Source organism: Canis lupus, chromosome 22 (genome assembly GCF_003254725.2).
Source record: "Canis lupus dingo isolate Sandy chromosome 22, ASM325472v2, whole genome shotgun sequence".
In the NCBI taxonomy this organism is placed as follows: Eukaryota; Metazoa; Chordata; class Mammalia; order Carnivora; family Canidae; genus Canis; species Canis lupus.
Genome location: NC_064264.1, coordinates 52,268,760 through 52,293,982, shown reverse-complemented (window position 1 = coordinate 52,293,982; position 25,223 = coordinate 52,268,760). Strand labels below are relative to the sequence as shown.

Below are 25,223 nucleotides of genomic sequence, written 5' to 3'. Positions count from 1 at the left end.
TTTATGATTCCAGCATCACGTTGCAGACCACTATTTAAGAACTGATTCTAAGAAGAAATGCAAAACTGTAAGAATGACAACCTTTTGTTGGCATTGAGCTAATATGTGACAGATCCACATAAGTATTATTCTCATATTAAATTTATAATAAAAACAGATGGAAAAGTTAAAATAAGTACCTATCCAGTTTTAATATTTATCTTTAAAATGTAACAACCAGAAACAAGTTTTTCATAGTATAATTTTGAACTATAAAAGGTAAATGCCAAAGGAAGTATCTCATAATTATCTACACAATTAGGCAAAATTTCAACAAGAGAAAGGTCTGTACAAGTGAGAAAAATACTGTTAGAAATAATTGTTCTGATTTTCTAGAAGTGGCCCAAGAAGACCTGACTTATTTTTATATCCACAATATTAATTTGATTAAAATCCTATAAAATGTTCCAATTTTAAACATCTCATTCACTTAAGCCAAGTTTAATCTGGACCTATACATTTTTCAGGGAAATTCAAGTATATTAGTCATGCAAGGTACAACCTGTTCAGGGCCCGAGTACTTAGGCTTGGGAAAAAGAATATTAAATATTTTAAAATATAGTCAAAATATTAATTGACTTTACTAGTAATTTGAAAAATACTAATATTTTCTTTCCTCCCAGGGAGATCTCATTCTTAGAATCTCATTCTAAAGTGTGGGATTAATTCCCAACTTTTAAAAGAAAGAGAATTTTGGAATAGGTAATTTCAGTGTAAAAGGAAAAAAAAAAAAAAAAAAGCATACTTACAGCTTTCTTTCCAAGTTCAGTCTTTGACAATGTTAAGGATCCTGCAAGGTAGCATCCAGGTCCTGCCCCTTTAGGTATTCTAATAAGAAAGTTCAAAAGAGAAAAAAATGGAACTAAAGAGAAAGTCTCAGAAAGATAACCAGGGATCAAAAACATCAAAACAATCATATTCTGAAATAATTCCCATAGCTTAGATTTCAAAAATCAAAGGAAGAAATCATCTTAGTCTGAAATAAAATGGTAAGTGACAACATTCCATCAATCTAACCCAATGTAATGAGCTCGAGTGAAAAGATTACAGTATTTAAGACACACAGTGTAAGCAACACTGTCACTTACTTGTCATCAGGTAAGGAAGTTACAAAGAATGGTTGGTTATATTTGGGTGGTAATGTCAAATTACTTGATTTCTTCTTTCCTAGAAGTGCAAGGCTATGGTTTTCATGAATATCTAAGCTCAAGGTATTTGACAACCTATGAGAAACAATGAATGGAAGATCTTTAAGACGTTCCAAATCACTGATCTGCTCATGACGAATCTGTAGTCGAATTGTGTAATCTCCTTTCTCCAGTTTCAAAGAATACTAAAAAATACAAAGAACATTTGGAAAAAGTAAAGTTTAGTCAAGTAAACAGAAATCATAGTAAGAGGATAAACAGGAACAGTTACCACGTACAAAGCACTTACACTATGTGAGGAACAGTGTGCGTGAAAGCACTTACAGTATGTGAGGAACAGCGTGCGTGCATGCTCAAGACAAATATACACACAAGTGTGTATACACAACTGGTAGTCTTTATATCACCAAAATGCCACACACCTCTTTATCACAGACAGGAAAAACGGAGCCAGCAGAGATCGAGGAATACAAACCCATTTGTGCTCCATCTGGTTAATTAACCTGCTCAGGAGCTTGGCACACTGTTTCTTCTGAGATTTTAAAAGTAACAAAGTAATGGCACTGGAATAATCCAGTCTGTACTGAGGAGATGTGGCTTGGCTTGCTTTGAGAAAAAAAGAAATCATTCCCTGAGGAGTTAACTGGAAAATACTTGCACAAATTATTTTCATTATTTGCATAAAATTATAGATGTTATAGGAAATACCTCATTTCTTTGTAACAATATTTTAATCAGGGATGAAATTTCTATAAAATATAAGATGAAAAGTTTTTCTATCTTTAAAACATTAGTGCGAAGCACAGTGCTTGGCATACACTAAGTGTTGAATACATCACTGTCTCACGAAGAAATAAATTTGAAAGTTCTAGTAAACACTTGGCACTGCTATAGTGCTTTTCATCCAATTTAGACCTGGATCATTTCAAGATACTCAAATTGTCTTGGAAGATTTGCTGTCAGCCTTCAGAAAGGTGGAAGCAGTGGGCAGGAAGGACAAATACTTAAAAGGCTATGCTGAGGGTGCCTGGGTAACACAGGCAGTTGAGCATCCGACTCTTGGTTTTAGCTCGGGCTTGAGCTTCAAGTCATGTCAGCAGGCTCCACGCTCACTGTGGAGTCAGCCTGAGTTTCTCTTTCTCCCTCTGCTCTATTTCCCCTCGTCTCTCTAATAAATTTTAAAACAAAACATAACAAAAACAAAACAACAACAAAAACCTACCTTGGGCTAGCGTTTGCAAGCATCATACTCGCCCTTTTCTACCCCAAAACTTGAGTTAGCTGATCTACATGGCTGAGAGGCTGTCACAGTCTGTTTTGTAAGACAACTAACTAAGCTTCTAGTGGTAGGTCAAGGACTAAATACAAAACTATAGGATTAAAAAAAACAAACAAACAAAACAAAACAGAAAAACAAATATTACCATAAACAAGAAATCAGGGATTTATTAGTTCAGGAAACAGCCCGTGTTAATTCCAAAAATCACTGCCAATTTTATACCTGATGTGGATAGGCATCTCCTGAACCCATTTGTCTTTTGTTCTGGTCAAATATAATCCACAATTGGCTGTCAAATTCTGATTCATACAATAGTTCACAGAGTAGTGGGCAACTTGGAGTTACTTCCCCACTCTTGGGCTATAAAAAAAAAATAAGTACTTGATATGATTTATATATGATTTCTAACATAGATCAGTAATACTGTTACTGGTAAGATTTTTACATTACAAGTATTAAAAATATTTTCTTCTGGTAACCAATATTAAAAATGCAGAATATCCAATACTTTGGCACTAATTAAAGGCATTTTTCTTTTATAAGCTTTCAAGAATACAAACCTAGCTATCTGTATGCATTGAGTATAACATACATTCTTCAGGACCTCTAATTAGAAAATTGAAAATGACAATTCATTGAAACAATCATCTAAACATTAAAACCAGATTTGTATTATGCTTCAATAAGAGTTTGGCTGAAATCTTACTGATCCTATATAAACTCTTAGAACCAACGTTTACACTAGTCTCAACTATCTTTACCACTCATTCAACCAAGAGTTATTCTGACTTTTCATTGTTTTAACAGCTACTTCAGAGAAAGCAATCAGACCCGGTACCATAATCAGAAGGCATCTGGCATTGATGAGACATCTAGCCACTGGACAGTTAGCACCGAATGGGTACCACTGAATAGGTATCAATGAATAAAAAAACTAAGGCTCAAAGGTCAGGTCACCACTAATTTAGAGTTTATGACTTCAGACCTGAATAGCACTTAGACCATTAGAAATTATAATTTCCAAAAGGATAATTCCAAATTAACCAGTGTTATTTACTTGACTCTATTTCATACATATACATATAAATTAAATTACTTGTCCTGCCATTTGTGACTTCATATTTCATGAACAAAACACAAAAGTTCATTTTAAGGTTATACTTTATTATAAAAACACTTACCTGGTGAAAGTTATATGTCAGGATCATCTCATAAAGCTGACGATTATTTGGCAAAACATCTCTTGATCCTAAAGGTTTTGTTTTTGCACTCAATGGGCTGTAATTAGAAAAACATGTAAGTAATTTGATGCAAGAATTCATTTACTGAGAGAAATGAAACTAACCAACAAAATCTATAACACAGCACAGTAAGTGACAATGAGCATTCCTAAACTCTGTCCTTTTCAGTATATAATATTTTAATCATCAGCTTACAGAATTCTTTATTGGCTGAACCATAGCAACATATACAGTTTAAATTTTGCAACATTACAGAAACATTTTCAAATGTCAACAAATAGTTCTTAACCAGATCCCAATAGTAGGACAACTGCTAAGAGTGTTAAGGACAGACAGGTTTTGACTCGCATCCTTCTGTCCAAACTGCAGATAGCAATATACCCCCATCAAAGGATGGGTCCTGTAGGTGCCACACTGAGAGCTTTATACACGTTATTAAGGCTAGAAGCTACTGCTGAGGCTGCTTCTTAGAAAGCTGCTGGGACTCCTAGGCTGCAAAGTCAGAAACTACATTTTCATCTTTAGCACTCAGATGATTTAAAAAGATGACTCTTTTCAAAGAGTAGAAGAGATATCCCCACTCCTATCACACCAATGCTCAACATCTGTAGTCTTAAAACACTTAATGATACCGTAGTGTCTGGACCCAGCTCTTCAAAGTTATGCAGGGAGCCAGATCTTCATACTTCAGAGAGGACTGAACATCAAAACGATTGATTCCTTCCGATGCATGCTACAAAGGATATTTATCAAATTAGGTTCTCAAACTTTATTGATAATAAATTGTATTCTTAAACATTTGAACCTAAAATAAACATGCATAATGCAAAGTTTATAAGCACCCATGAACAAATACTACTGTTATTTTCAGAACTACAGGTAATCTGCCCGTTAATGTTTAAGTCCAACCAGTGAGGTTATTTTTCAATAACACAAATAACTGACATTAAAAATGATGGAAATGTGGAACTTACAATGTTTAACTGAGGAGCAGTACACACTATTCCATGGAAAGAAATGGTATAATCGATATTGACATCACTAAGACTTGCCCACCAACGAGCAATGCAAAACTCAATTGCTTTCCCACCCTGTAAAGAATAAAAATTACAAACTTGTAAATCTCTTTTCTCATTTTCCTTCAAATTACAGAATATAAATAGGTGTTTTACAGCAATTCTAGCTTTCAAACCTTTCCTATCTGTACACCTGTGGGTGGAATTAGTTGCAAAGATAGAGTATAGAGAGTAAAGATACACAGTTATCTACTCTGAGTATAGAGGGTAAAGATACAGTCATCTACTCAGACTCCTACGGCCCTTGTCATAGAAGATTGGAGGCAGCTTTTGAGAACATATACAACAAAATAATGGTGAAAACAAACTGGAATAAAAACTTCAGACCAAAGGAAAACTTATAAAAACCATGATAAGAAAAGGTAAGTATTACAGCTCTGTAAGGCATAGTCAATACCCACAGCTGAATTTCAGGCTCAGAGCTGCCTGGTAATCAAAGCAAAATGATATCATGGTCCCTTACATCTTTCTCCCTATTAAAAAAAATTAAAAACAAAAACTATTTTTAGCACTGAGTTTTAAATTAGTTTTTCTAGTAATCAGTATACATTAGCAAGTTTGAAGATGGGTCATGTGATACTAACATTTACAAGAACACAAGAAGCTGTAATGAGAAACCTAAGGAAAGATGATAGAACTAAGGAAAGATGATAGAACTCTGTGAAAACACTAGGCAGCAGGTTCAAGAAAGAACACAGTTTTGCTCCGCTTCTACAGAGGAAGAACAGCAGCCCAGAAGGATGGGGACCTGGCACACTTGAGGTCATTCAGGTGGGAAGCAGTAGTGGCTTCACATATAGAGCAAAACAGCCTCCTGGAGTCTTAACAACTGGGTATTAATAAAATAACAAGTAGAAAACATGTAGAAAAATCTTAAATAAGGAAATAATCTCCTGTGTGATGAGGCAACATTCCCAACTGGGCTCTATGGTGCAAGCCGTCAGAATCCAGCAGACCAGCATTTTCCTCTCATTACATTTCTTAAAGATTTCAGATGATTAATATTTATCTCCAACTTAGTCTCAAGTATCCCACTGAGACTACCTACCTTCCCACTTTATTTGGCATCAATAAAATATGCAGCCCCCAGTCTGAATACAAACTATAAAATCAAATTCAAATACACAGTCTTAGCCCCATACCAAAAATAAAAAAGAAATTATTTCATAGGATTTCAAACTGGTAATGAAAACTTACTAAGACAGGAAAAGCTTCAGTTAGTGTTCCTTTTTCTGGAAGCGAACAAAACTTATAGAATTCATGACTTCGATACGCTCTTTGCTTCACAAGCTGTACTGCATGAAGAACAAACTTGGCTGACACCTCAGAAGAACAGGAGCACACGGTAACTTCTAAAATGAGAAGAGAAGCAGCAAAGTTTTAAACTGATGGGATTTAAAACAGAGGTAGGATTGTTTTAATAATATCAACTTTTTAGAAAATAATGTATCAAGAATAAAATGATACATAGGAAAACTACATATTTCCTTAACAAAGAATCGACAGAATATTAATAAAGATGAAAGGGTAGGAAAATAAACAAATCAGTAACACAATTAACAACCACTATGCTGCAAACACCATGAACAGCGAGCTGCCCACGGATGGACACAGTTGTCCTAATCAAGTTATTTTCAAAACCCTTTCTCCCTCTGCTCCTGTGAGGAAACCTGCTCTAGCTAAAAACCAACCAATTCCTGATAAAGAGAATTTTAATTTTAGAATGCTCTATTTGTTATCACAGCTAAATTCCATTAGTGTCTATTTATTCAAATTCATTGATAACTTTTCCTAGTCTCTCCCTCCTGTCAGCTTCTAGAAAAGTATGATTATCAGACCTACACATCCTAGGTTTTATTCTGAGGCTGAGCTAGAGGCAAAACCAAAATCACTGTGAAGCAGAATCAGCATCCTGTCTAATGCACACTCACTCTAATACAGGAAGCTTAAAGCAAGGCTTATGTTTCTGGTTCACAAGGTCAAGTGGTTAGAGAACTCTGTGAACCTCATCAATTGCTAAGGATAAAAAATCCAGTGTTAGGACAGTATTTCTAGTTATCTGAAACAGGACCCATCTGTAGTATATTTATTTCTTTTCTTTTCTTTCTCTTTCTTTCTTTCTTTCTTTCTTTCTTTCTTTCTTTCTTTCTTTCTTTCCCATTTTACTGAGATACAATTGACAACATTGCATAGGTGTTTACGGTATACACTGTGAGGATATGATATACATGTATATGTTTTAAAATGATTATTATTATTATTTTTTATTTATTTATGATAGTCACAGAGAGAGAGAGAGAGAGAGAGAGAGAGAGAGAGAGAGAGGCAGAGACACAGGCAGAGGGAGAAGCAGGCTCCATGCACTGGGAGCCTGATGTGGGATTCGATCCCGGGTCTCCAGGATCACGCCCTGGGCCAAAGGCAGGCACCAAACCGCTGCGCCACCCAGGGATCCCTTAAAATGATTATTACAGGGAGGTTATTAACACATCCATCACTTTACATACATACACCAATTTTTTTGGTGGTGAGACTATTTCAAATCTGACTTTTAGCAAATTTCAAGTACATAACACAGAATAGACAATATAGTCACCATGCTGGACATTAGAGTGCTTGCACCTATTCACCGAATAAGTGAAATTCTGTACCCTCTGACCACCATCTTCCCATTTCCTTCCCCACTCAAAGCACATTTCTAATCTAAGACTGCTAAATGGTCTGAGCTACTTCTATTCTGGATCATTCAATAAATTCTTATTAAAAAAACTAATTATATTCAATACCAACCAAGACAAATCATAATTTGAACATTATAATTACTGGCATTTACCATTGAAAAAATATCAGATTCAGCATTAATTAATCATAGATTTTCCTTTATTATAATTAGTGTATATTTTATCAGGGCTCACTGTTAGATAAGTCCATGGGGACCTATATGAATGGTAGCCTAGAGCTGTTCAACAATACAACTCTGACTCTAATCACTAACAGATAAGGTATTCTAAACTAAGTTAAAATCCTGAATGTTAAAACATCTTAAATAGCCTAGATGATTTGATGTATGAGCCAGTGTAAAATAGTATGAGATCTTCATAATATTTTAAACCTAACAGCCAATGTAGGGTGTCAGATGTAGTATTGTTATGACAAAAGCACATGTTAGAGATATATGAACTACTTTCTATGGTCACAATCCTAGCAGAGATAGAAGTACATAAAGATAAGTGGTCAGGACAGACTCAAATGTTACTTACCAGCCCATGTCGCACCCTCAGGAACCTCAATAAAATGCCTTCGAATTTGACCAGGCTTAAAATGTACATCTGTCAAGGCTAGATCATAATGTGATGATTCATTTACTCTAAAAATAAAAATAAATGGCTAAATGATGCTGTCACAAAAAAGGCTTTTATACTATAAGCCCACTGGTACTCTAGATTTTAAGAGTTCATTAGAAACGAGCATGGGGATTTAAAGGTTGGTTATAGAACAGTGTGCACAATACTATCTCATTTTTGCAACATGTTAGCAGTGATAAATTCTGGATAGCCCAGTATAGATGATTTTTCTCCTTTTTACTGGCCTATGCTACAATTTGTCTATAAGACATACATACACAGCTCCCTCATTCATAGGCTTTCCCAACTACTAGAATCTGAACTATGATGAATCCTAAATAATAAAACCACAGGTAATGTTTTGTGTGACTGATACTACCTTACAGCTCTGAGAATGGTATTAAACCCCTTATATAGCTCCAAAATACCCCACACCATAATGACACAGTAAAGAAGAAAAGTACTTTTATAGCATTTTGGTAAGAAACCAATGATACGTAAAGGTCAAATGTATAATTTTCTACTATGGAAACCTAAAGAATATGCAAAGGACAAATTTTAGTCAGTGTGACAAACATTTAATGAGCGCCTACTATATATATGAGGCACTGCTGTTAAGAGCTACAAATACAACACTGAATATATTTTCCTTTGCCCTGGCCAATCTCATGAAGACAGAACTACCAGAAACATTTAACAGAATATGCTCTGGGTAGATAGGAAGTGTTAATGGAAAAGATTCCTGAAGGAGATAATGTCTCGGCTGATTCCTGAATCTTATAAATTATCTTGTCTAATTTTCTATACTGGACTTTGAGGGAAAATCTGCCTGAGGATTTAAGTGCTCTGCAATTTCTCCATGTGTGTGTCACTTTTTTTTTTGTGTGTGTGTGTGTGTGTGTCACTTTTTATCTCCTGATTTTCATCCTATGTTTCTTACAGGCTGAGAACTACTGCACATTTAATATTTACCAGTTAACTAACTCAGTAGAAACTGTTAACCGAATGTTCTGAAGATACTGTGTAACGGGGCTCCACAGAGTAACTCGTAGGATATAGTCCCTGTGTCTTCAATCAAATGTGGTGAGCTAAAAGAGATGACGTCTTGACTGACACGTGTACCACAGCATGTACAAAGCACCACGAAGGAGCAAGAAGGAACTTCCTTCACCCTGGGGATGACTAGGAATGAGCCAGTCTGAGGAAGCCTGAATGCCGACACCAGTGAGGAGTACGAATGTCGGGTGGATGGGGTGACAGGAAACGCTAGTTTTAAAGGACCACTGTTTGCTATTTTAAAGAGCATGATCCTGGGGAGCACCACTGATCTACCTTAAACAGAAAGCAGTATGACAGATTGGAGCTTCTCGGTTTTGGGGTAAAAGATATGATGGGAAAGAAGAGTCTGGAAACAGGAGAAGTGGGAGAGCCAGAGAAAACAGCAATCCCACAGAGTAGAGGTATAATGGTGGGGAGAGGGGGTGGGAGTGGAGGAGGGATGAAGTAATACTGTGAAATGCTCCAGATGGATCAGGGAGTTAGGAGGGTGGAGTTTTGGCACAGAGGGCAGGGCACAGGAGATGCCACTGGGTATTCTCACAGTCAAAAGGCAATAGAAAAACCACGTGCCACTTTCGACTCTGAGCAAGAGGCAGAACTAAAAGCCAGTTACCTGATTCTGGTCTACCATCTTTTAAAAGTTCATACTATTTCCATAAATAGCCATTAAAAAATCCCATGTAACAGTAAGCTGTTGGCAACTTGTTACTTACTTGGCTGCTATAACTGCAGTGATTGGAACTCTGAACAGAGGCCCTGCATTGGGGGATGCTATATCATAGCCACATACCTTGAAAAAAAGAGTAAGTTTCAGTATCCACAAACTTTTAAAAGATGAGAAAAAAAGAAAAAAAGGTGAAATCTATTCATAGAGTAAGTTAATTTAACATTAAAATTTAAAGGTCTTAAGCACAAGTTGACACCAATTTTCTGATGTTGGGTCGCATAAATAATGGCAAACAGCCTAAATAAATGCATGTATAACCACCCTTGACCAATTCAGACCAAAGGGCAGACAGACTGCCACACAAGGTATTTTTACATGTCTTAAAGAGTACTTAGAAAGTTACAATGAAGATGAACCAATACCTCTGTATAATGCAATCCTTCCCTTAAGCCCCTCGGATCCACACGTATGTTTATGTGTCTACATTGATTCATGAGTTCCAAATGGCTGGGACACTGAACCCAAGACGAATTTGAAGTTAAAGCTAAATGAAGCTGAAGGGATATTTTTTCAGCGTTTTCTAGCATTAAAAAGACCAAAAATGAAAGATTAGTACTTTTTTCCTTTTCTTCCATTTTAAAAAGTTTTATCTTCTCATAAAATCTAGCAGATGAACTTAATCAGTTATAAAATGTACTAGGGCATGTGCTTCCAAAACACAGTTCAAATAAAGCAGTCACAGAATCTTCCCTACATTTTAGTGCACTTGTGATCCAGTCACATTTTATCCAACATGGCTGTAATCTTAAAATAAGGGGTTTCCCTGAGCATCTGTCATTACTGCATGCAGAGAGCAGCACCTGCCTGAAAGGAAGATGCCAAGTACACGGTGGTGACCCGTCCTTGGAGCGACAGTTCTCCCTGGCTGCTTCTGCTTCCCACCCTCCAACTAAAACTCTGTTTACACCCAAGTAGTAAGAGTGCTAAACAAAAGAAACTGGATGCTTCATTATCCACAATTCAATAATACTCTGGGACACTGAAGACCCAGGCTACAGGCTACTGTTTTCCTCAGTGGTTACCAGGCTGACTGAATTGCCACAATGCTGGGATTTCTGCTTGCCATTACCCCCCCAACCCTGCCTTAAACCATGTAACATTTAAAATAATATTGTCAACTCATCTTTTTTCTTTAGGACATTAACCCAAATGGCATTGCTCTCATATGATACTATTCATTCAAGCTATAAATGTGAGCACTTTGGCTTACTGTCCTTTTATTTCTTACCGGTATTTTCTGGAAACACAGGTTCAATGCCAACGCCATGATCTGAAGGTGCAGCCACCTGAACAGGGTCTCGGAGGTAGATGCCACGGTTATTTCCAACAGTAACAGTGAAACCTAATTTATTAGCAAACGATGTATTCTGAACGAGGTAGTCATAGGCTTTATCAACCTAATTAAAAGAACACAAAAGGTAAAATATCAATGGTTGGGTCAAGAAAATATTTTGCTGTAAATTACCAATTTGATTTCAGTCATAAAAAGGTACAGGTGAAAAGCTAGTTTCTATGTTCACCTCTCTCAACTACATAGTGACCCCAAATAAAGAGGGTAAGTCTACCTACTTTTCAGACAAGACATCAGTCTGACCACTCACCTCCAGCTCCAGTCTCTAGATTCACACCACTAGTCCCAAGTGACTAAAGTCAGAACTCCTCCATACACCACTAAATTCACAAGTTTTGCCCTCGACATCTTCGCTTTGAATTTCTACCCTCCATGTGTCTTATGTCTACTGTATTTCTCTCTTACTGCAACAAATTCGTCTTAACTACAAAATCTGTTTTCATATCCTCTTTGCTTATTAGTTCAGAACCTATTATGAACATATAATGTAGAATCAGATAAACTCAATCACTGTTACAACAGGAAATACCATCCAGTAACAACTAAAACAGTATCTTGATGACTATTAAGCCATTTTTCATACAAACACTACCTGAATAATACCATGTCCTTGGGCAAATACTTCTATATTGTCAGCCTTCACTGCAGTGTTTTCTAGAGCTCTTCTGACTGAATGAACCGTGTAGTTAACGTTATTTGCTTTCAGACCTGAAATTAAAAAGCAAAAGCAAGAATGAAGTATTACAGAGTGTACTACTTGAAACTTCTCTTCCCCTCACCAGTAGAGATAATGTGTACATTTTCTGGCTTTAATGTCTGGTGTTTCAACACTCAATTTCTTTTCTTTTTCTTTTTTTTTTGGAAGATTTGTTTATTTATTCATGAGAGATAGAGACAGAGGCAGAGACATAGGCAGACGGAGAAGCAGGCTCTCTCTGGGGAGCCTGATGCAGGACCCAATTCTAGGACCCCAGGATTACGACCTGAGCCACAGGCAGATGCTCAACCACTGAGCCACCTCAGTGTCAACACTCAATTTCTTAATCTTTTCTAGAAAGCTGAACTACAACAGTCTGACTCAAAACTGCTGGCATTGTGTAAACACTTCATTCAACAAAAAATCACTGTGTGTCCATTACACAATGGCATTAGTGTGCACTCTGCAAAGGTGATGCAAACATTTAAAGCAGGTAGAGGCATTCGAATGACATTTTCTTTAAAATACTGCTGGTCATAGGGGTACCTGGCTGGCTCAGCTGCTAGAACATGGGCTGGTAGAACATGGGACCCTCGGTCTTGAGGTTGTAAGGTTAAGCCCCACGTTGGCTGTGGAGATCACTTAAAAATAAAATCTTAAAACACTGCTGGTCAAATGATATGGTTGCTGGAGATATTAATCAACTTGGCTGTGTTACAGACACCAAGAAAACTTAAAACAAACCAGCAGAAAAGATGCTGAAGCTTGACCACAGCTCAATTAATTCAGTATTTTTGAGACTGGATCCTAGATACTGATACCGATTAAAAGCTTCCTGGGTGATGGCAGAAGCAGCCAGGCTGGGAATGACTGTTCTGTTGGAAGATATGTAAGCCACCAATTTGTTAACTTTGTGTTGAACACTGTTGTGAAAGATAAAAGATGAGAAATACCGCATTCCTGTCCATTCCAGAGTTCATCAAACATGTGTGCACTTACGATGTTGAAAGAAATGAACAAAACAGAAATATGCTGCTTTAAGAGTGAATCAAGAAAGTAGCCTATTTTGTCAGTAAGAATCCAAAAGAAGGTTATGCTCTATCAGAGGAAAGAATATGAGAATCTTCTTGCCAGGATGTACAAGAGTTTGCAAGACCAAAAAATGGCACAAAAGGATTCTAGGCAGAGAGAGTAAGATGTGCAAAGACCAGAGACGTGGAGCAATCCTGAAATCTGATGAGATGGAAAAGGGCTAGAAATGAGGGCAGAGTCTTGGGATCTCATAGAGGAACACTCCTGAGGTGGAATCTTTGCGACGACCTGGTGACCATAACTGGATCCCAGTCAATGCCAATGCCATCCAATTAATACCGTGAGCCTCTGACACATCACCCCAGAAACTCTTATCTCCTTTTCCATTTTAGTTATCCCCACAGCAATATTCATGATCTTTTAACATGTAATATAAACTAACTTTAAATTCTGCTTACAGTCTCTCTCCCACAGCTATGATATAAATTCCACATGGGCAGGTAATTTTGATCCAAAGTAATGCTTGATAGCCATTAGTAGCAAATAAATTTATTTGTTGGATGAATGAATACAATTCAAATCCTTATTATCATATAGTTATTTTCTATCTTAAACTTTACTTTGAGCCAGGGCATTTTCTCACCATGAGAACTTCAGAAAACAAGTATCTGTCTGCAATAAGGTGAGAGAAATTTATACAATTATTCTTTATGACTACTGCCTGACTTTAAATTATGCTATCAACTGGTAATTCACCACCTATTCCCTGGAATTTAGAAACAGTACTGAGTTAGACCAAGTAGAGCACTAAGCAGTGTCCCTACCTGAAAGTATCAGGGCGATGCCTCCACACGCATTGGGAGAAGACATAGACGTCCCATTCATTAGCTGAGTTCCTCTCAATGTCCAGTTGGGAACAGAAGCAATGGCTCCTCCTGGTGCACTGATACTTACTCCAAGGGCTCCATCAGCACTGAAGGAAAAGCCATTAAAGTTTGCTTACAATGGTGAGAATTGGATCAACATGGGCATTCATAACAAGGCCACTGGTCAAATAGATCAGAGTACAATACCATGCATAATTTGCAGTACTGGAATCAGTTGGAAAAAAATACCCAGCACAGCTATTTTCCCATTATGTATCTTCCTTAAAAGTGGGCAAAATCTTATTAAGTGTGTCTGTATGTATCTGGGATTATGTGCAAAGGGTGTCAGGTATATTTATGGAGAGAAAATAAATGTCACTGCTCAGATTCCTTAATGAATGCATTTTTTTCCTGTCTTTAGTAAGTAGAAGCCTTTCCTTTTTTAAAGTTTAATACAGCCACTGTCCAACAGACATGTAGGACACAGAGGACATTTATTTTTAAAAGATTTATTTATTTGAGAGCACTTGTGCATGTGCGTGCTCAGTGGAGGTGGGGGGAGGGGCAGAGGGACAAGCCGACTACCCACTGAATGCAGAGCCCAACATGGGGCTCAATCCCTTCTTGATCCTGGGAACCCTGAGATCATGACCTGAGCCAAAGGCAGATGCCACCCAGGTGCCCCCAGAAGGCATTTAAAACTTTCCAAAAGATGTATTTAAAAAGAACTCGTGAGAAACTGGTGAAATTTCTTTTAATAATGTATTTTACTTAACATATCCAAAATGTAATTTCAATATATAATTAGTGTAAAAAATGAGTTAATTTATGTTTTTTATACTAGTCTTAAATAAATATCTAATGTACATTTCACACTTTAGCACATCTCAATGCAGACTAGCCTCACATGACTCATGGCTGTCATACTGGATGGCTCAAGGCTGCAAGGCCTCTAGTTGAGGGCTCTGACTACACAGGGCTAACGAGATAAAGCCCATGGAGCTCATCACTGTGTCGTCACTAAAAACAAGCTCTGGCCCTCTGCCTCAAGTAAAGGAATAACATGACGACACACTTCTTCCTCCCTGGAGGAGTGGTTGGTAAGTTCCCCATAAAAGCTGTTGGCCTCTCCCTTTTACTACTCTTCCTCCAACTGGTAGGACTATTTTTATTACTGGCTAAGGATAATAGTGCAATTTGGTTTCAAATTTTCACAGAGAGCTGAAAGCAATACAAATAAGATCCTCCTCCTAAAGTGGGTTGGTGGCACCTTGTTTAGTGATCTTAAAGAGAACATTGTTAAGTAAAGATCGGTTGACCTGTACAGATTTTCATATGGTATTATTGATTGACAAATGGTTGCACAGGTACCAGAAACAGTGTGATCTCTCAGTTATTTACAGGAGAATTACTAAAAGGATGTACACCACAATGTCACCCAAACACATCACAGTGTGATTTAGGGTGATTTTTACTTTCTTCTTTGCACCATCTGTATCGTCTATCAATGTTCACAATGAGCATGCAGTGTCTTATAACTGGAAAAAGTAACTAGAAGAGTCATAAATTCTAACTACCTCCTATTGCTCTCTATTCATTTTACACTACACTGTTAAAGTGATTAATCATAAAACACTTAATAAGTGCTCTAAAAAGGGTTATGGAAATATAATATTATTAAAATAAAATTTTGGGCTGCCTGGTTGGCTCAGTCGGTAGAGCTGTGACTCAACCTTGGGGCTGTTAGCTCATGTCCTATGTTGGGCATATATATACATATATATGAAGTAAAGTTTTCTTTATAGAATTCTTACATATTCCTTATTTTAAAACTTTACATAATTGTAGAAGTTTCTTTAAAAAAAACTAGTGATGTTTTTCTTCTAAAATGCAGTATGTAATGAAATTCAAAATGTGCTTATGTGGACATTATTGGGTAATCAGTCTTTAAGAAATATGCAATACTTGCAAATACCAGGAAATCAAGTAAATTCTGTGTCTTTCTTGACAAAGAGGATTTTTCAAATAGTATATAGAATATGCTCCATTCTGTGATCACTAGACAATGTTTCATACCTTATTAACCATAATAATCAAACCATATATTTGTAGTAATATTCCATTTTCATAGCACAGTGAACATGAACAAATTCTCTCATTCCTAAAATAACTGGTTTGTGAGCCAGTATCTCCTTAATCCAGGCTTCCCTCACAATTCGTGAACTTGTTTTTCTTGAAATAAATCTTTAAATGTCCTACAGGCAAATAAAACTAACAGAGGCTGGTTTACACGTTCTCTGATACTTTGTGTTTATACTGACTGTAAGATAAAACATTTCAAAATCAATTTTAGAAGAGAATCAACAAGTTTAATAATTAGCACTTTTATTAAATGAACATAAAACATGTAAACCTTTGCCAACTTAATCTTTGATTCTTAACCCTGGCCCCTCTTACTCAGTGATGTGGTGTTTTAGGCCAATTAGTTGGGCTGATGTGGGCAATATGTGGTGATGATACAGGCAAGGCTTGCTGTCCACACAGAGATCTATAGCCTGATTGCTTTCAGTAACAATGATAGTAAACTACTGAAATCAGTTTATTTTTTAAGAAGAAATTATTTAGAAAATAGTAGGAAGATACCTGTAACTGAGAGATTTAAATTTGGCATTACCATCATGATTCCAACCAGTTCTTCTCATCATTTTATTTTTATTTTATTTATTTGACAGAGCAAGCACAAGCAGGGGAAGTAGCAGGCAGAGGGAGAGGGAGAAGCAGACTCCCCGCTGAGCAGGGAGGGCAATGTGGGGTTTGAACCCAGGACCCTGGGATCATGACTTGGGCTGAAGGCAGATGTTCAACCAAGACACCCAGGTGTCCCCCAGTTTTTCTAATCTTATACTCAGAACAGTTATGTCACACTCTAACAATAAAATATCTAAAATTTATTCCTTTAATTATGTTTCCTTGAGACTGTTCCTCAAAATATGAATGCTGAAAAAGTAAAAACTAAAATGTACCTGGTAAAATTACCACTTGTCTCTCCCCACCATGTAGTTTAACAAAGTATTTGTAATAGACCCATGTCCTACCTGGGGCCTCTAGAAGACCACGTGTATTGATTTGCCGGTAACTTCTCTCTCAGAGAATACTCAGCAACCATCATATCGGGAGAAACATAAGCACCAACGCCTGTCGGGTGAATATCATCATTAATGAAAGGACATAAAGTTTGATCCGAATTCTAAACCCACTATTCAATCAGCTGTGACCTTGGGTAAATACTTAATCACCCTATATCACAGTCCTTGCTCATAAATAGAAAAGAAAGAAAATTTAATGAGCAAGGAAAGTTAACCATGTACCAGATGTTATACTAGGTGCTTTGGTTTTGAATATAAAAATATCCCCCAGGATTATCATGTGGATTAAATATTAAAATATACCTAAAACTGTCTGTGTAAAAGAAAATGAGAAATGTGTCTTAAACTATAAAATATTAACTTTAGGAAAATAAGGGAATTAGTTTGCCTTCATTTTCAAGCAACCACGGTATCCACAATTCTACCCATAAGGTTAGCAGTATCCCTCTTCCCCAAAATGGCTGTAAAAAACAAGCAAGCAGCACAGATACTTAACATGCTGCAGTCTTCCAGATAAATATGTAAAGGCAGAATAGTCAGAAAGGCTCTTAATTCACAGACTCTCAGGGATCAAACTCAAGTTTCTTCATTCTAGAAATCTAGAAACAGTCTAGAGAGGGTCTAGAGAAGGCTGAAAATACTAAGTGTATAATGATAGTTGGAGAAAAGGTTTAGAATCCAGGTCTACCAGCGCCTAATTCTTCTTTGCAACATATACACATGCAGAGTAGAAGACGAATAAAATATGTGAGTTAAGAGGATTTACGTTAACAGTGCTGCCACATAAAACGGTAATCACTTTATGAAATTTAGTTTAAAATTATCAATGAGTCTGGGGATAAGAAAATGACAAAATACTGGGTACTGTGGCAGAGTGGTATATTTTGATCTTTAGGTACCTTTCAGTTCTATTTTGTTTCATTTTAATTTATGTATCTAAAATATCTAGAGAACTGAAATACAAAGGACAGATCACAGGTAGGCACTATTGTCTCAATACAGGATTTAACAGAATCTATAAATAAAAGCATGTCCTAATAAGCTAAGATCACTGTTATTAAAAAAAAAAAATTAAAGGACCAGTTTCTAAAATTGGATACTTAAATGCTATTATGTATCTATATCATCTACAGTAACTGAATGCCTTTAATAATAACTATAATATGTATACATTCAAGCAGTTATTTATGTATACACTAGAAAAATTATTTGGGACCAAAGAGCTTTCATTGTCATGCATCCAATTATAAATGTTAAAATATTTTAGACTTATATTGCTCTCGAATTTAAAAATAAAGTAAAAAATTCTAGACATCAATTACACTATCTATTTGTTCTCTCAGTTCATCCTCCTCCTCATTCTTGCCTCATGTTAAGAAAAACAGAAGGTGGGTGTTACGTTTTGTGGGCGTTTTCACACAAGTTGGCAGCTACAGCTAATCTTATCATTTTCCTATTATGAATGCAACTCATTTTGATTCCCCCAAACTCCTGCTGACAGGCATTTTCCTCATTGAGTACAGTGGAAACGGCAACACAGCATCGCATCCTGTAGACCAAACAGTGGAAGAGAAGCCACGTTCTCATGAATAAAACTTCTCCTTCTCGGCATCTGATTCTTTCTGCATGTCCCAAGAGAAATTAGAGGAAACTATACTGTAAATAAGCAGTCATATACTATAAATAAAAAGTGAAGCAAGTATCTGTGTTTATGTCATTCACTTGGTCTGGAAAACCCTTTCCTTGCTCATTTCTACCTATCGAAATCCTCACAGCCACACTTCTTTCCGAGAGCCTCACCTGAATTCTTGAACAGAAGTAACTGCACTTTTGCAAACCCAGATTGTACCTGTCCTTCCCTCAAATCACTTACTGCAGTCTACTTCAGATCAGCAGTTCTCTACTAGCTTTCAGGTCCTGAGGGTGTACACTCAACTTCATGGGGACTTGCATACAGTAGAGATACAATTAACATCAGATTCACTGAGTTTTTTGCTTGCTTGTTTTTAAATAAGTCTATTTCTAAAAGAGGAAACTAACCTATTACACTTGACGTAGTTCCACCTGGACAACCGACCGTAGAAAGGCATGGACCGTTATTTCCAGCACTTGAAACATAAATTATATTATGCTTCCAAACTGCTTCACTGATTACTTCACAAATTCTCCTGAAAGAGAGTATTCCTTTGAACATAGAAAACTGTCCCATTTTTCAAAAAATGTATTATTATACTGCGAAGAGATTTTCAAATACGGTTTTCACAAAACCAAATGAAAATAAGGATTCTAAGTAGTAGCACTAAAACAGTGGCTACAAGTAGGAAGGTATGCATTTGAATCAGGTAACATTTTCAAACTACACGCTTAACCTTATTCCCAGCATTTACAATACCAAGATGACATTCAAATGCCTGGCTAAGTAAATTCTGGCACCTCCACCATGGGTGGAACAGGATACAGCCAGTCCAAGTGATACACCTCAGCTGGATTTTATTTTTTTATTTTTTTTTTATTTTTATTTATTTTTTTTTATTATAAATGTTAACAGTATAAATATTAAGTTTAAAATTTTTAATTAAAACTTAAAACTTGTTTTTCAACAAAAAGTTATACTGTTATTTTCAAGGGAGCAATTAATTATGCACAATTTTGCTCCTAAATATCATAAGTGGTAATTTCCTAATTTTTTTTTATTTTTTAATTTATTTTTTATTGGTGTTCAATTTACCAACATACAGAATAACCCCCAGTGCCCGTCACCCATTCACTCCCACCCCCCGCCCTTCTCCCCTTCCACCACCCCTAGTTCGTTTCCCAGAGTTAGCAGTCTTTACGTTCTGTCTCCCTTTCTGATATTTCCCACACATTTCTTCTCCCTTCCCTTATATTCCCTTTCACTATTATTTATATTCCCCAAATGAATGAGAACATATAATGTTTGTCCTCCTCCGATTGACTTTCTTCACTCAGCATAATACCCTCCAGTTCCATCCACGTTGAAGCAAATGGTGGCTATTTGTCATTTCTAATAGCTGAGTAATATTCCATTGTATACATAAACCACATCTTCTTTATCCATTCATCTTTCGATGGACACCGAGGCTCCTTCCACAGCTTGGCTATTGTGGCCATTGCTGCTATAAACATCGGGGTGCAGGTGTTCCTGGGTTTCATTGCATTTTAGTGTAAGGAAGGAGTCATGAGACCAAGGTAAATGTGGGAAGAATGCTAGATTCAATGCTGAACATATGTAGGCAAAATAAACTACAAAAGGATCAAAAACAAATACTGAAATATTAGCAGGGATCGGATTAGACGGTGGGGCAACAAGTAGTTTGATTTCCATCCTCCCCTGCAATACTGTCTTCTGAAATGAGTCCTCAGGGGATTCCTATAGATATTTATGATCAGTACCAAAGGTGAAGGGGAACAAAGGCGACAGACAGGAAGGACTTCAGAGTTAGATCTAAAATACAGAGTCTGGCTAGAACCTGATAGCAAAGAAGAAATGTACTGGTATTAAATAAAAGAGATGACGTTAGGCCACTGAGGAAATGCAGTCAATAGAAAAAAAGGTCTAAGGCCACGAACACCACAGTCCTGAGAGCAAAGGGAAGAATACTAGGGAAAGGTAACCCTAAAGGATGATTGTCAAAGGAAGAGAGAAAGAAAGGCACTTAGGTAAAGCAGGCACCGAAGCAAGAGAAGAGGGCAACATTATGGTCACGAAAGAAATGAGTGAGGATGAGAGAGTGATTGTCATAAGGGCAGTAAAGGGATGTGTCACAGGAAACCTAGTATTGGTTAGCTGAGAAAACTTAGTTATTTGTTAACAGCAAACTATAGGGTCTGGCTTGGTAAAATTTTCATTTTGGCCGGCCTTTATCAAAGAACTTCAGAGACCGGGTGATAGGTAGAGATGGATGGCCTGGTGGGAATGGGGGACAGGTGATCACTAAGTAGGTAAACACTATAAACGAAGTGATTTCAAGTTATTACCATGAAAGAAGAAAAGGTGAGGTGACAGGAGTTCAAGGCTGAGCTACTGAATTTAGGGGCAGGAGGACACCATGACACAGAAAGGTAGGGAGTCGTGTAACACATCAAAATGCACTGAGGAGCCTCGGAAATTATGAATATACCAACCAACTGAGCTTTGCTGGAAAAGTGAGGGAAAGCAGTATGAAATGAAGAGATCTGTTTGTTTCAAAGCCAGCGGATTCTAAAGCATGCCTGTGGAGAAATATTAATTCAGGAAAGGAGAGAGGGAACATGAGAGCAGTTTTTAAGTAAAGGAAATGGGAACCAGATAGCAAATGCTTGAGTAACTTTTAACCCTGAGCACTTCACTTATTTAACATTTTTTGGGGGGGGGGGTGTGGAGTACCTGGGTGGCTCAATGGTTGAGCATCTGCCTTCAACTCAGGGCATGATCCCAGAGTCCTGGGAGGGAGTCTCAGGGAGCCTGCTTCTCCCTCTGCCTATGTCTCTGCCTCTCTATGTCTCTCATGAATAAATAAAATCTTAAAAAGTAAATTTTAAATGAATTTTTAAAGATATCTATTTACTTATTTGAAAAAGAGAGTAAGAGAGCATGTGTATGTATGAGCAGGGGGTGGAGGGTAGGAGTGGGAGTTAGGCAGAGGGAGAAGAAGAGGGGAAGAATTTCAAGCAGACTCTGTGCTGAGTGCAGAGCCCAATTGAGAGAGCTCAATCTCATGACCTGAGCTAAAACCAAGTATGATGCTTAACCAACTGAGCCACTCAGGCAACTCTGAGCCCAGCACTTCATTCATTACACAAGAAGGTGAGGCAGAGAAGGTGGGGTCAGGTATAGGAAGGGCAAAAGTCCCCTCTGAAGGCTTGTATCTCCTCTGGGAAAGGAAGAGTTAAGAACATCAGCTGAGGGAAGAAAGGAACATCACTGAAGGTCTTTCAGGAGAAAAGAAGATATAAATGATCATAGAGGAGTGAAAGAGTAAATGCAGGTAATTGAAGGCAATGCTGAGTGACCATCTGAGATTCTTGGTCACGAACTTAAAGTCAGTATCAGTGTTCGTGTCCACCAAGTTCAGCAGGTCGGGTGGGCTCACTGAAGAGATCAGCAGGTTTCAGCAAGTCTAGCATTCTATCAGGTCAGTGCCCCTGGAAGAGCTCAGGCTGCTTGTAAATGAGGAACTGTAATGATGGATGGGCCGGCGAGTCTATCTGGCTAGGAGGGAATCACAACATCACAGACAGGATCAGGATTGTGGGGACGGAGGCTAGGGGCCCACGAAATACACACTTATCATCTTACATGGGACTGCTTGTTTTCATAGTGTATAATCCAGTTATAAAAACATTTAATACTCTCCATCAGCTAAAGTCTGTGGCTCACAAATATCTGAGTACACTCACCCAGAATTTGGCCAGTGAGTTGCTTCTCCATAGCTGTAGTTGACAAGATCACACTTATGATTTATGACTTCTATCATCTATTAAAAAGATGAAGCATCTAGTTTAGGCAGCAATTTATAAAAAGATTAGCCAGTAAAATAAAGGCATGGAATCCCAGTTTCTTACCAATCATATTCTATTTCAAATCCAAATATATACTTACTTCCAACTTTTAGGTTGAAAAACAAACAAAAAAAGGCAGAGACAGAGTACAGTAAGTAGTCAATAAAAAATATAACTAGCATGTACAGAATGGAATGGTTCTTACTAAATTCTAAAATCACTGAAGTTAAGGTAAAATCTAATTCATACATAAAAATGAAATTCAGACTTAAGTTAAATTCCTCAAAAAAAAAAAAAAAATTCCTCCTAGAATGATGGAGCAAGCTGGCTAAAAGATTGGTTTGGGGTTTTTAAAGTACCTCAAAATAGTGTGCTAGGGGACTTAGCAGAAATGAGAAGTATAATATATTTTCATATTTTCCAAAAAACTTTATCCTAATAATTTTTAATAAAAATAATTTAAAACTCAATTAAGCATTTTTGCTTCTTAGGACAAAGTCCTGAATACCAAATACAGTTCAACATTTTCTTAGTAAACTCAAGAACACTTTATAAACCTAAAAATATCCAAGATTATCCATCACTGATCTTCTAGATCAATACCTCACAAATACTCACAGCTCGTATCAGGCCTGTGCCAGTTTCCATTGTGCTTAGTCGTGTATCACCGATCTTGATGGAAAGAATCTGAGCCCCGGGCGCTACACCATTCCGCTCCGGTTCTTCTGGAAAATGCCCAGCAGCTATACTTGCTACGTGTGTCCCATGAGCTCCTTGAGCAAAAAGAGAGGAAAATGATAAAATATTTTCAGATTCCAAGTTTTAACCGTTCAACGTATTATTAAGCGTGATAAAAATAATCTATTAAAAACATACTCTTGCTTTAACATCTAACTATGTCTTATTATCTTAAACCTCATCAATAATTTATAAAAAATGAAACTTTCTGAACTACATACACTACTCTGCTACCTTGGATTCTATCCTGTTCACTGAAAGCAAAAGGCAAGTCACAAAGGAGAGAAAGTATCAGCAACATACACAACTGACAAAGAGCTTATTTCCAGAATAAGCTTTCCAATCCTAAAGAGAGAACCCAGAAGAAAAATGGGCAAAACTTCAAAAGCATTTCACAGAAGGGGATAACCAAATGGTTAAACATATGAAAAGATGTTCAACTTTGTGACTCACCCAGGGAACACAAATCAATCACAATGAGACAGCTCAGTATGCCACTCAGCTGACAAGAGCAACTGTGGAGGAAGATCTGCACTCACTCCTATGCTACTGGTGGGAGGGCAGACCAGCATTTTGGAACGCTGCACACAGGTATACCCTATGATCCAGCAATTCCACTTCCAGAAATGCACCCAACAGAAATGTGTGCACATATACACAGATGCATGCAAAAACATTTGTGGCAGCATTGCTTGCAAATTTCAAAAACTTGAAACAACCCTATGATCCATCAATAGTAAATGGATACACGGTGCATTCATGGACTGAATATTATACAGCAAAAAATATGAACTACTTCTAAACATTATGAGATGAAGCACACAAAAATAAGGTTGATCTTAGAATTCACACACAAAAGGATATATACTGAATAATCCATTTATATATATTTATATATAATATTATATATATATTTATATATTCCATTTATAAATGGAAACATATCACCTTGGGTTGAATTATGTGAAAGTGCCACTATTTAATCATCTCTGACCTATAAAAATAGCAATATTATTGGATGGTTCAAACTAATGCAGTGATTGAAATCATGACCATAATTAGCTCTGGGAAGATGGAAGGTAGGTTAGTGTTTAGGAAGAGACATGATGGGGCTTTGACAATGTTTTATTTCTTGACTTGTTTAAACAGAAGTGTCTACTTTGTGAGAATGCAACGTGTATATAATTTGTGATTTGCATACTTTTCTATAGTATGTTATATATCAATAAAGCCAAGCAAAACAATACAAAGCAGCTAGGGCTTCTTCTTTTTTTTTTTTTTAAGTGAAAAAGTTTTTGTTTTTTTTTTTTAAATTTATTATTTATTTATTTATTTATTTATTTTTGTGAAAAAGTTTCTTAAAAGACATGGGTAGAGAGAAATATCCCACCAATGTCAGATAAAAAATAATACAAACACAATGATAAATGCCTACTGGTACTGGGCCTAATGTTTGGGTGACGACAGAGTCGTCATAGCTCCAGAAGAAATGGGAGTCCATGACCCTTCTGTCTGCTGCAGTGCTTAGAGTCCTGTGCTCTAGACAACTCCTGTCACACAAGAATATGGAACTAATGTCACCAATTCTTCCTTTCCTGTTTCTTTCCAATTAAAAATAGGGAAACTACCAGTCAGAGTGGCTATATGTCAGCAGGCTGACCACACCACATGTGGACAAGAACATGGAGTTCTGAAGTGCTTGCAGTCTGCTGGTCATGTGTAAAAGGATGCAGCCACTGTTTCTTAAAAGGTTAAATACGTACCTATCAAATCCAACCAGATTATGATTTGGACTGGACCAGATATAATTTGGACTGGACAGATATCAGTCCAAATTAACAAAAACATATTTGCACACAGAGACTTATACATAAATGTTAAAACAATCCAAATGTCCACCAGTAGGTGAATGTATAAATAAACCACAGTGTATCCACACTATGAAATACTACTTAGCAGTAAGGAACAATTTATAAAC

At 36.9% G+C, this 25,223-nt stretch overlaps 1 protein-coding gene across 4 annotated transcripts in view; it reads right to left on the bottom strand.

Moving 5' to 3' along the window:
- The window catches only part of TPP2 (tripeptidyl peptidase 2), a 70,464-nt gene that overhangs the window by 19,359 nt on the left and 25,882 nt on the right, over positions 1-25,223 (bottom strand). For all 4 annotated transcript variants that reach the window (XR_003133881.3, XM_025440978.3, XM_025440979.3 and 1 more), the window contains exons 7-23: positions 23,126-23,280; positions 22,406-22,482; positions 19,046-19,173; positions 16,955-17,054; positions 13,818-13,966; positions 11,857-11,972; positions 11,142-11,310; positions 10,276-10,433; positions 9,900-9,976; positions 8,044-8,150; positions 5,981-6,135; positions 4,682-4,798; positions 4,340-4,440; positions 3,648-3,744; positions 2,689-2,826; positions 1,128-1,372; positions 789-867 (exon numbers count right to left, since the gene is read on the bottom strand). Coding sequence is in view for 3 of the 4 variants with exons in the window: in XM_025440978.3 (XP_025296763.1) it covers positions 789-867; positions 1,128-1,372; positions 2,689-2,826; positions 3,648-3,744; positions 4,340-4,440; positions 4,682-4,798; positions 5,981-6,135; positions 8,044-8,150; positions 9,900-9,976; positions 10,276-10,433; positions 11,142-11,310; positions 11,857-11,972; positions 13,818-13,966; positions 16,955-17,054; positions 19,046-19,173; positions 22,406-22,482; positions 23,126-23,280 (2,168 nt within the window). In the remaining variant the exon portion in view is untranslated. The remainder of the gene's footprint in view (positions 1-788; positions 868-1,127; positions 1,373-2,688; positions 2,827-3,647; positions 3,745-4,339; positions 4,441-4,681; positions 4,799-5,980; positions 6,136-8,043; positions 8,151-9,899; positions 9,977-10,275; positions 10,434-11,141; positions 11,311-11,856; positions 11,973-13,817; positions 13,967-16,954; positions 17,055-19,045; positions 19,174-22,405; positions 22,483-23,125; positions 23,281-25,223) is intronic.